Raw genomic sequence first — 12,757 nt, forward strand, 5'->3', positions numbered from 1 at the left:
TTAGTACTGATGACAAAATACCATTGGCTGTAGGTAGAGAAGCTGAGCAGGCCAGGTTTATACTTACTGCATGTTTCTGCCAACATTCCCTTAAAATGGGTCTTTTCTTTTTATGTACAACCACCTCTTGCATATCCTCGAGAGATGGGTGCTGGCCGACTTCCTCCTCAAAAGGTAACATATATTCATCCACAGGCCCTAAGGAGAGGTGTCAGAAAACAGATAATGGTCACCAATACTTATGTAGAGCAATAAATTCCACTCCCTATCCTAAATACATCATGTAGCTTAGGATTCCTGTAAAGAGCTATGGCGCAGGGTCACGTACGTTATATGACAAACTGAACGCTGTTTCATACTAACCATCAGACGCCGTGCAACGTGACGCCAGCTCCCAGAGGACCAAGCCTAGCGCATACATGTCTATCCTCAGGAAGGAATCTCTCTGGAAATTGATGGCACCCTCTAGCACTTCTGGTGCCATGTACCTCCGAGTGCCCACCTGAAATAAAAATCAAGATGTCAGGAAGTCACAATGTTTTTGTGCAACAAATTGTAGCTTAAATAATACATCTATATATTTTATGGGACGATTTCCTCTGCCATACCTCCCTGACAACATAGATATAAAGTAGGATGCAAAAGTTAGGAAAAACCAATACAAACAGAATACTTATCAATGTGTTTTACTATGAAACGTGCTGCAATATGTTGCACAAGAATATCATAGGACATACGCATTCCTGTCATTACTTACTACTTCTGGCAGGAATCAAGAAAGTATGAGGGAAATTATATGGGCTAGGGAAGGAGAAAAAAAATGTCTGCCTTATCTATCTTGGAATCCAGATGTATCTTTGGCTGAGACCCATGAGATGCAGCGTTTTACCCAAAGATGATCATGAAATTTGTTTACAAAAATACTAACATTCTTGTTAAGAATTCCCAATCTGTGCACAAATTATTAGCTATTTTAAAAAGGCTTTTCTTGACACTTCCCATCACAAACATTTTTCAAAGGGTTTGGATCATTTGGTTGACCATAAGTTGGTCGACAGTCATTAGGTCGACGTGGGTCTAGGTTGACAGTCAAAAGGTCGACATTGGGTTTTTTCTCTCTTTTTATTTTTTTACCCGAATGTCGACACAGGATAAAGTGCACCGCTTCGCTCGTCATGCTTCGGGCTTGGCACACTATTTTATTCTCCCACCACGCCCTAGGGCAGGGCAACACCGGCCCTCCAGATGTTGATGAACTACACATCCCAGCATGTCTTGCATCAGTTTCAGCATGGCCACATAGCAAAACTAATGCAAAGCATCCTGGGATGTGTAGTTCATTAACATCTGGAGGGCCGGTGTTGCCCAGCCCAGCCCTAGGGCATGAAATACCTCCTATCAGCACATGTTGGGTAAAAAAACAGTGAAAAACACCATGTTGAGCTAATGACTTGTCAACCTTGCCCCAGGTTGTCCTTTCAACATGATGACTGTTTCCCTTTCCAAATAATATGAACTCTGTGCAGTTTATATATGCTCTTTGCATATGTAATCTTTTGTACACTATTTTGACATACTTTGACATTTATAAGTAACTATATATATTGTTTAGTATGTTACTTTTATCTATTGAGTATTTTGACTGTCCATTTTGTTATGGGTCACTGTTTTGTGTTGTGCTGTGTTCACCACAGGTGTTTTCTATTTTCTCTAGGCAGCCAAAGTGGTGTCAGTGGTTGTCTAGGCAACCATTGGCAGTAGTAGTGCTCTGTCATCAGGGTGTGCTCTGACCCACCCACACAAACTGACATGGTGGGGGATAGAAGCTAAGCTCTTTTATATTCTCTGATGACAGGTCTCTCAGGAAGCTAGTTTTTTTTTGTAATTTACTAAAACGGGGAGAGCTGTGCTAGTTACATACACTGTGATCTATATTTTAACTGCACATGGTACAGGTTATTAATAATGCTGCTACGTGATCTGGGAGTAGACTTGTATGCAAATATTTTGTTTAAATAAAATGTAATATTTCAGAATAAAGTGATGTCTAGAGAGGCCTAGGGGTTACAATGGAGAAATGTGTGAAATTCCATCCTCAACCTTTTTTTTGATGTTTGTGATTACATATTGGACAAAAATTCTAGCAGTATGGGGCTGACTATGTGCGACCACTGTCCACACCCAACATCTGCTCAGTCGCTTATGGCATGAATGGGAGCTACACACTTACCTGACCATGAGTATCGCCAGCAGATTTGCCAGCTTCAAACTTTAAAGCCAGGCCAAAGTCTGCTATACAAGCTGTCAGGTTGTTTTTCAGGAGTATATTTTTGCTCTTGATATCCCTTTATAGAAACATATATAGGAAAATGTAAGTCACAGATCTTCATGATCTTGGTAACATGGAACTTAACAGCAGATAAGAGCCACTTGGCCCATCTTATCTGCCATTAGGAACATATAATATATACAAATATCTGGTAGATACATAAAGGAAGTAGGTAGATGGATATAAGGTAGTTATATAGGAGATATAAATGTAGTAAAAGATCAGGGTTCTCCCCAGAAAATGTTACCAGCCGGGGGAGGAGCCTTCACAATAATGCATGGGGAGAACGAAACAGATATATATATATATAGAAAGTAGGTAGCAAGAAAGATATAGGAGATAGAAGATGCAGAGCAGACACAAGATAAATAGATATAGATGGATTAAAAAAAAAAATATATATATATATTTTTGGTATTTATGTAGTAGCCGGGCGCTACGTACGATTTTTTGAATGTGATTCGATTTTCCTATGTAATTTATTCACTGCTCTTTATAGGGTGCGATGCCATTTAATGTTCTATACACTTGTATGACATCCAATGGGATTTAGGCACCCCCTCAACTATCCACGCCACCCCAAAGCATGGCGAGCACCGCGAGGGGCGGCGGAATGCGTCCTCCTGACCTTTTCATACTACAACTATCCACGTCGGCGTGGAGTTGATTTTATATATAGTGTGGCGAGCGCAGCGCACCACCGAGCCCCGCGAGGAGACTAGGAATACATGTAACGTAATTCGCGTCCGCTCGCCATGCTTCGGGCTCGGTGGATCGCGGCACTTGCCACACTATATAAAATCAACTCCACGCCGACGTGGATAGTGGGGGTATGAAAAGGTCGGAAGGATGCATTACACCTCCACGCGCCACGCTTCGGGGTGGCTTGGATAGTGGGGGGAGGGGGGTGCCTAAGTCCCATTGGATGTCATACAAGTGTATACTACATTAAATGGCACCGCCCAAGGCCAGAGAGCAGTGAATAAAATACATAGGAAAATCACATCGCATGCAAAAAAACGCATGCGATGCGATTTTCTTACGCAGAATCACCCACTAAGCTATATGCTTAGTGGGCACCTGGCTATTACATAAGTACCATATTTTTCGAAAAATAGAAAGAGCAGTGTTGCTTCATAGCTGACAGATGCATCACTTTTGTTTTATTTTCAACCTATTAGCTCAGAGTAATCAAATTCTTGATTTTGAACATATTCCCCCTTACTTACAGACTCTAATGAGCCCTGAGCCAAGAACAAGCTGGGAGGCGGAGGGCAGACATGACTTACCTGTGGGCAATTGCAGGTTTATGCCCGTCCCTAAGACCTGGAATATCTTCATGGAGGTATGCCAGGCCTCTAGCCATTGTTTCAGTAATGTGATAGAGTTCATTCCAAGTGACAACATTTGCCTTCAGAAAGTCTGTAAGTGAACCCTGCGTAGAGGCAATAACCACCATTACACAGAGGAAATAACACAGCTGTTCAATAAGAGCTATTCCTAACCAGAAAGACAAATTCAGCAAGCGACAATGTACACAGTAAAGTCAGACATTTTGTTGAAGCCCCTCTTGGCCTCTGTGAATGACACTAGTAATTGCTTTTCCAGTTGTCAAGTTAAGATAAAATAAATAAAGAGTCCCCAACTGTGTACATATTGTCTATTGGTGATTTCGGCTAAATTTCCTTAAATTATGCCTTTGTGTACTCTGTCCTAAGCCAACAGCAGCCATTTACCTTTTCGTGGAACATTGTTATTAGCCACAGATCTGTGTCCAAATTTGTACCACGCTTTTCTGCACCAATGAACTGCAGAATATTTTCATGTTTCATGCCCGGCAGGCTGTACATTTCATACTCATTTTGCCATGACAATTTGTCCTAAATAAAAAAAAAGTGAAGAACATTTCATTTTTGGCGAGTTAATACACTAGTACAGTACATTACAAGCTCGTGAACATACTTAAGTACTTGCTGGATTGCCTTCACGACATTTACTCTCCACTTATTAACTCTAAGGCAAGGTGATTAAAAACTTTGTCCATGCAGAATAACCTGAAGGTAGAGATTTAAGGGAGTCTTGTAGGAGCTATCTTCCATGCATCTTTCTGGGAAAATGTTGATATAAAACATCCCAAATAAGTGAAGTTTCTGTATATTAATACCCAGAAATGGGCTCTTTATGTCCTTATGCATAATTGAATCTGAACCAATGTGTCTGATTTACTAAATACTAGGCTGTCTTTCCAATGCAGCCACCAAAACGTCACACAAAATCTGCTTATTTCCTTTAAAACTAAATAACTCTTAAAATAATTGTTTCAGTTTGTATCATATTTGTATAGCACAGTCAGAGCTTTCAATATGTAATCATTCCCTGACCATTAGAACGTACAACCTAAATTCTCTTATCCATCTTATCCTTTGTGGGAGCAGCAATCACACACCAATACAATGGGGGAAATAAATTGTGCAGTGCACCCCCTGCTGGCCATCTATAATGGGTGTCTATCAGAGCAATTTCATTGTTATGCTGATGAGACTTTCATTACCATTTAACGCGGTTAAACTTATCTAAATTGTTGGCATCTAGAAGTCCAGGTGTAGGCGCAGACACTTAAGGTGCCCACACACTAGAAAGATCTGCGATCATAAGATGTGCGCATTAATTAGCCTTGAAATCTTTTTCCCGTCCTGGACAAAAGATTTCAGGCAAGCGCACATCTTTACCAAAGATTTTTCTTAAGATCCCGTGTGCGTTCCTATGGATCTTTTGTTAAATCTTCTGATCTTTTGTGCAGCACGTAAGATCAGAAGATTCAGCTAAAGATCCACGGGAGCGTGCATCGGACCGAAATCGGACGATTTTCGACCGATTATTGGTAAACATCGTCTGATATATCGGCTGATTTATCAGAAATCGGCCAATCGGCCCAAAAATCGTTCTAGTGTGTGGGCACCTTAACGAGGCTAAAATAAATAATGGGTGTGCTGTGGGTAATGGGCATCTGATTGGAGCAACTATTGAATAGCTCCAATAGACGCCCATTACTATAGACATCCAGCAGGGGGCAGAAGCACAACTGATTTCCCCCCATGTTGCACATTTTGATTCAATTTTTTTATTCCATACATCAACATATAGAAAGTTTTACACACACACTAAACAGGGTTTTCATTGCGATATTTAACAGATCATTGATTTATCACACTCAAAGTAAAATACACACAAATATTTGAAAATATGTTTGATAACTCAACTCTAGATTCAATGCTTCAATCAGTTAGCTCCAATTAGCATGCCAGGTCCTAGCAGGTATGGGGTAACCAACTCCAGTCCTCAAGAGCTACCCATAGTTAATATTTTCCAGGTCTCCTCACAGAATCAAGTAAAGCAATTAGCTCCACCTGTGTTAATGAGTAATGAATGTACCTGTCCACCACTAGGTGGTTAGTAGCTCTCGAGGACTGGAGTTGGATAGCCCTGTCCTAGGGGAATCTGCCAGGTGTCTTTCTCTCATTCACAAAATGAAAACACAATGGGCAGTATTCAATGAGAAAATTCTCCGTGCATGGAGAGCGTTTTATTTCGCTCGCCATGCACTCTCTTTATCCACTATTCAATGTGGCTGATGCTCGCCGCCACTCGCGGCGAGTCTTAACCCCTGCAGCGGACGAGCGTCCGCGGCAGGGAGCCGGGGGACGGAAGCAGCCAGAGAGATTAAAGTCTACCTGGCTGCTCCAGAGGAATGTGGAGGGGCGGTGGGCTCCCTGGGACCCAGGCTGCCCCCCCTATAGCCAGCGGGGGACCCAGTATTCACTGCACCCGATCGTGCATATTAACGATCGGTTGCAGTGAATATATGAATATCTAATGAGCGGCTCGAGCGCTCCGGCCCCCTGCTGGCTGCACTGTGTAAAAAAAAATAAGGTACTTCTTTACTTTCACGGCGCCACTAGATAGGACAGATAGGATACTAGATAGGATACGATTTTGTATGCGATTTGACATAAGATATCGCATAAGATATAGGATAAGATTTACTATCCATTTCATTACCCCACTATCCACTAGGGCGTGGAGTTGATTTTATATAGCGTGGCGAGCGCAGTGAGCCACCGAGCCCGAAGCGTGGCGAGCGCAGCGAGCCCCGCGAGGGGACACGGATGTTGTTTCAAAGCAAGTCCCCAATATTGCATGCCATTTGCATGCAATTCCATAAAATACATTCCGTGTCCGCTCGCCACGCTTCGGGCTCGGTGGCTCGCTGCGCTCGCCACGCTATATAAAATCAACTCCACGCCCTAGTGGATAGTGGGGTAATGAAATGGATAGTAAATCTTATCCTATATCTTATGCGATATCTTATGTCAAATCGCATACAAAATCGTATCCTATCTAGTATCCTATCTGTCCTATCTAGTGGCGCCGTTAAAGTAAAGAAGTACCAAAAATAAAAATAAAAAATTTAAATTTTTTTTTTTTTCAATTAAATATATATTCATGTGCTATAAGCACATGAATAAAAATAACAGGTACTTGTTTCCTAGCACGGCCACACCGATTAAGATCGGGGTGATCGTGCTGAAAAAAATCGGGTCGATCGCATCGCATGCGATTTGGTCGCATGCGATGCGATCGACGCGACCGACCGATTTTTCACCCGATTTTTTCATTAAATCCAATGTAAATTGGGTCCCTGGGACCCAATTTTACATTGGATTGAATGAAAAAAATTCCCAACCCCCCCAAATTCAAGCGCGTAAACCCCACCCCACGATAGACGGCAACCCGAAGCGTGGCGAGCGCAGCGAGCCCGCGAGGGGCGGCGGTACGCGTCCTCCGACCTTTTCATGCCCTACTATCCACTAGGGCGTGGAGTGAGAATAGAATAGTGTGGCGAGCGCAGCGAGCCACCGAGCCCGAAGCGTGGCGAGCGCAGCGAGCCCCGCGAGGGGACGCGGATACCTTCACAGGTAAACGCGTCCCTTCGCGGGCTTCACAGCTGTCCGCGTCGCCACGGACACCTGTGAAGCCCGCGAAGGGACGCGTATAACTGTGAAGATATCCGCGTCCCCTCGCGGGGCTCGCTGCGCTCGCCACGCTTCGGGCTCGGTGGCTCGCTGCGCTCGCCACACTATTCTATTCTCACTCCACGCCCTAGTGGATAGTAGGGCATGAAAAGGTCGGAGGACGCGTACCGCCGCCGCTCGCCACGCTTCGGGTTGCCGTCTATCGTGGGGCGACGACGGGGACATTTATAATGTGAAATGGGTCATATTGACCCATTTCACATTTTTTGACATTTTTACACCATTTCAATGTTAAAATTTTTTTTAACATTGAATCCTATGCAAAAATCGGGTGCATCGCGTCGCATCGCGTCGGGACCAATGTTAATGGTCCCGACCGACGCGATGCCCCCGATATTTTAACTTCCCGACAAGATTTCAATGTTAAAAATTTTTTTAACATTGAAGTCAATGGAAATATCGGGTGCATCGCGTCGGTCGCGTCGGGACCAATGTTAATGGTCCCGACCGACGCGATGCACCCGATTTTTGTTTCCTAGCCGGCAAAATGGACCTGATTTCAAAAGAAATCGGGTCCATCGGGGTAATCGTGTCCCTTAATTAAGGGACACGATTACTTACGATTGTGGCCGTGCTAGGAAACAAGTACCAAATAACATGCCCCTTTACGGAAAAAAAACAAACAGATTTTTTGACACCAAAATTTAAAAAAAAAACCTTTTAGTTTAAAAGTTCACATTCCAGATCTCCATCAAAAGATGGAGAATTTCTACACGGAGAGAGATGGCGAAAATCACTTAGAAAGACGGAGAATATTTTACATTGAATAGGGTTGCTCGCTTTTGGAGAGCAAAATGCTCCGTCCAAGGCGAACAAAGCACAAATTCTCCATAAAACACGGAGAATTTTTCTCATTGAATACTGCCCAATGTAGTGACAAAGAACAAAGATAAATTTGGAGCACAGCGTTTGTCTAGTTGCGTGCCACGCCATCTGAAACTGGACACAGCTCAGAAGTGAGTGGTCCCAGCTTTATCCACTGTGCTTCATCTACAACTTAATAGGGCGTGGTATAGCTCACACAACGTCTAGGTTGACCGCCAATAAGGTGACAGCAAAAAGATTGACACATGGAAAATGTCGACACAAGTCTTATGTTTTTAGTGTCAGTGGTCGACACCTGAGCAGTACGATTCACTTGTCATGCTGATACATTTTACATCCACCATGTGCATGTCAACCTAAACCTTTTCTGTGAAAAATCCAGATTCTGACTTGACACATGCATAAAACCAATTAATGCACGGTTACATTCACAAGCTAGATTCTGTGATGCACACAAGATGCCAAATCTTAAGAAAAATATATAACATTGCTCGGCATATTCCAGCCCCAGTTAATCCTAACATTGTTATATTCTCTGACAATGTTGGGGGTTCTGGTGGGTGGGCAGGAATTAAACACGCACTCAGGCTACACTGAGAAAACATTTCCTTAAAACACATTTTTGTATACTTTGAATGGCGATAACAAGTCTGAGCAATCAAATTGAAGTATTTGGATCATCAAGTTTGAGCATGCCAATACATACCTGTAAGGGGAATATTTTGACAGCTACAAGTTCGTTTAATAACTGTGCTTTCCACACGCAGCCAAACCTTCCTCGAGCTTTCACCTCTAACAACTGCAGAGGCTTTAACCCCAGCAGGGGAGAAGGTGGGGGAGGCCCTGGATCCTGGAAGAGAGAGTGGCTGTTAACGTCTGGTCGTGTGTTATGGGAACACAGTATTAATCTGTCAGTGTCATATGTGCAATAACTACGGAAATGCATATACCCACATTGTAACTCAGCGTGATAAAATACACTATCCTGCCAGATTGGGCTGTACAGCTGGAATCATCTAAACCATAATATTCTGACAGAAGGATGAGAAATGTTGCAGACATGTAGCACATGCAATGTGATACGTGTGAATTTATGACACAAAACAATTAAATGAAGACCTTTTGTAGGCATTTAGAAGGAAGAGTAAGACACCAGTGACAGCAACTCCCGTACAGCTATATATTATGGGGCTGATGCAGAGTTCCAAGCAAGTCTCCGGTAATAGCTTCGCATTGTGTCCATGGAACTAAGGTTGGTAATTAAATTCCCAGCTTGGAGATGTAGCTCCGTCCAGGGTTAGGTGCACAGAGCAATACAACGGACAGCACCACGCCCTCTGGTTTACTATGCAACCAACTGAATAGGTCTGAGCTACATCGCCATGCTGGGAAACGACCGCCCCTAAATGCGTATATTTGCCTGTATGCATAATTGTATAGATCTCTGTGGGCGAGTTAACTACAGTAGCCATATGCTTGCTTTCATAGCCAACACCCTCACTTGCAATAACCCAAAACCTAGTGCAAAAGAGCAGTAGGATAACAGAAATATCTATATGCACAATCCTGCTCAGCCCGCAGAACCGCCAAAACACGCCCTCTGTGAACACCGTTCCCACCCAGTAATGTTCCCTGCAGAAACCAGAAGAGAGGTGACAGTTGTGTATGCAGCGCCAGTGTTTCTGAGCACGGCTTTGGCGAAGAGTAAGAGTAACTCTGCATTTGCCCCTATATGTGTAACAGCTAGCGGGGAGATGCCTCAAAACAGCTACAATGCATGCTGTACAACAGAACAAATATTGTTTCAATTGTTACCATTAAAAACAGCTCTAACTAATCAAGCATCTTTAATTGTTCCACCCACACAAGTTCTATAGGTATAAATTAGGGTATTTAATAGTAAAAAATAAATAAAAATGAAACATACAGAACATAAAATATTGGCATTAATCTTTCTGTAAGGCAGCTCCTATGTCAGTGAGCAAAGCGATTTGTATTGCGATTTAGAAATGGTTAGGGAGTTTTGGGTCGCTATTAATGCATTGCAATGAATCCAGCATGGCTGAGCGAGCAAGTGCGCGGGTTGGTGTGCGTGTCTGCAGGTTATAGTCTGGAAGAAACCCACAAAAGTATCATGCATAGCACTGGGAGTTACCAATCTGCAGAAACAAGTCATCTTACCTCTATCATAATGTGAAAGGCGTGCTTGTGAAGAAAAACACATATGCAAAAGGAATTACTATCTGCACCTCATTAATAGCTCAGGTCAAATTTACATTCCTAGAATTGCATGCGTTTTAGAATTGGCCGCTGACTACAAAAAACAATGGTGTTGGGCCAAATCGATCCCATCCATAATTGTAAACATGGTTGGAAAACTGCACCTCGATCCATTAAGCGCTGTAATCACGTAGTGTGCGTTTTTACTCTTGTCCACAAGAGGCCGCTCTTGTAATACAAATAAAAAACTTGACAGGTGATGAGAAGAGGACAGCAGCAAGAGAGCTGCTTTGCTGAATGGAGCACACAGGCCACTTCTAGGAGTAATCAACTGAACAGATATGTCATTTCATTACCTCCTACCCGTGAGGTGCAGACAAAGCTACACTTTCTCTAGTAACTGGAAAGCACAAAGAGTTTATATGAAGTTCGCTGAGCAGGGAAATATAAATCTGTTTACAGGGACCAGCTAACAGTATAAAGTGTTCAATTAACACAATGCAAGTAGTCAGGATGGTAAAGTAACAATTATTGTGCAGGATGCAGCATATGACTGGGATCATGGCTGCTTAACAGAATAGCTCCAGAGTAAGTGACTGTACCACTAGGTGCAGAGACCGGCAGTCCTGTCAAAGAATCAGACACAACAAGCAAATGGCTTCATACTTGGAAAGACAAGAGAACGGTTCTAATTAATACCCGGAACAACCACCAACAAATATTAATCCAAAAGGTTCAAAAACCTCAATTTTATATTATAAATACAGATAGTAATCATACAACTTTATTGCATAGAAAAAAAAACAATCTACAATAAACAATGTACTAAATTCTGCCATGTCCTGTAACCCAGCTGCCTAATACTGCACACTTATAGTCGTAGCTTGAACCAATGTCACTCTAATGTCATGTTAATAAATATTATTAGATTATTTATTTCATTTATTTATTAACAGTTTCTTATTTCGTTTAGCATATTCCATTATGCTTTACAATTGGAGACTGTGATACAACAAACTGGGTATTTACAGATAGTCTAAAGGTATGAGGGCCCTGCTCGCAAGCTTACAATCTATAGGCACTGATACACAATGATAGGTGCTCTTTATTGCATAAACTCCACCAGAATGCAAAGGTTCCTGGTGTGCTGTAAGATACTGTAACCCAGCAGTTTGGCCAGGGGTCAGGAGGATGAAAAGTGTTACAAAGAAAGAACGGACATGTGTGGCCTGTACAGTGGGGATGTGATTGGATAGGAAAGGCATAATAAAGTTATGTGGTGGTGAGTTTTCAGGGAACCCTTGAAGGATTAGAGACTGGAGGAGTACTATTGCGCGTGGGAGGGCATTCCAGAGTGGGTGTAGCCTGGAGAAAGTCTGGGAGCTAGTAATGCATGTGGGTGAGAGAAAAAGATCTTGCGAGGAGCGAAGAGGGCGAGTAGGGAGATATTTTGAGATAACAGATATATGTTGGTGTAGTTTGGTTGATGGCTTTGTGTGTAAGTAAAAAGTATTTTTTATTGAGTACGATAGACTACAGGTAGCCAATGGAGGGACTGAGAGTAGCTCTGCAGACAATAGCCTGGCGAGGAAGATTAGACTCCCAGCTGCATTCATGATGGATTGTAGTGGTGAGAGCCCATATTGGGGAAGCCCGTAAGGAGATGATTGCACTAATCAATGCGGGAGATGATGAGAGCATGGATTAGAGTTTTAGCGATGTCTTGTGTACGGTAACGGCATATGTTAAATGTTTATTAGATGCATGTAGTATGATATTAAGACAGATTGAATGTGGGGAACAAAGGAAAGTTCAGAGTCAAGTATGACAACTAGGCAGCCAGCTTGTGGTGTAGGACTGATTGTTGTGTTCGCAATCGTGATAGAGATAACAGGTTGGTAATTATGATTAGTCCATTTCACTAGAATGTCACTACTAAACCTTTATATAGATTACCATTTACAATGGGGCCAATTCAATTGTTTTGTTGACACACACATAATGGATGCCCATGGGAACTATGCAAATGCTAACTGCCCCCTTCTCAGTTTGAAGGCGCCGTATTCCCCAGGGAAAGAGCTAAAATGAGTGAAAAGTGACATTTTGAAGCGCTGTAACAGGACATTTTGTGGCAATTGCTTCAGACGGGTTTAGCTGCTCCACCCAGCTACACTAGACCGCTCTGGTTACAATAAAAATAAAATAAATAAAAGACTATAGAATATTACTCCTCTTGAATTCCCCAGCAGCTAGAAACAATTGAATATTGCTCCATGTATTCATTTTCTCT

General features: G+C 42.5%; 1 protein-coding gene across 2 annotated transcripts in view; it reads right to left on the reverse strand.

Moving 5' to 3' along the window:
• The window catches only part of ACVR2A (activin A receptor type 2A), a 78,539-nt gene that overhangs the window by 8,043 nt on the left and 57,739 nt on the right, over positions 1 to 12,757 (reverse strand). Inside the window, exons 5-11 of one of the 2 annotated variants that reach the window (XM_083153845.1) lie at positions 10,429 to 10,452; positions 8,954 to 9,097; positions 4,066 to 4,209; positions 3,619 to 3,764; positions 2,231 to 2,345; positions 364 to 502; positions 68 to 198 (exon numbers count right to left, since the gene is read on the reverse strand). In XM_083153845.1, coding sequence (XP_083009971.1) covers positions 68 to 198; positions 364 to 502; positions 2,231 to 2,345; positions 3,619 to 3,764; positions 4,066 to 4,209; positions 8,954 to 9,097; positions 10,429 to 10,452 — 843 coding nt within the window. The remainder of the gene's footprint in view (positions 1 to 67; positions 199 to 363; positions 503 to 2,230; positions 2,346 to 3,618; positions 3,765 to 4,065; positions 4,210 to 8,953; positions 9,098 to 10,428; positions 10,453 to 12,757) is intronic. The other variant, XM_083153846.1, reaches the window with a different exon arrangement.

This window comes from Crinia signifera, chromosome 7 (assembly GCF_055691185.1).
Source record: "Crinia signifera chromosome 7, ASM5569118v1, whole genome shotgun sequence".
Lineage (NCBI taxonomy): Eukaryota > Metazoa > Chordata > Amphibia > Anura > Myobatrachidae > Crinia > Crinia signifera.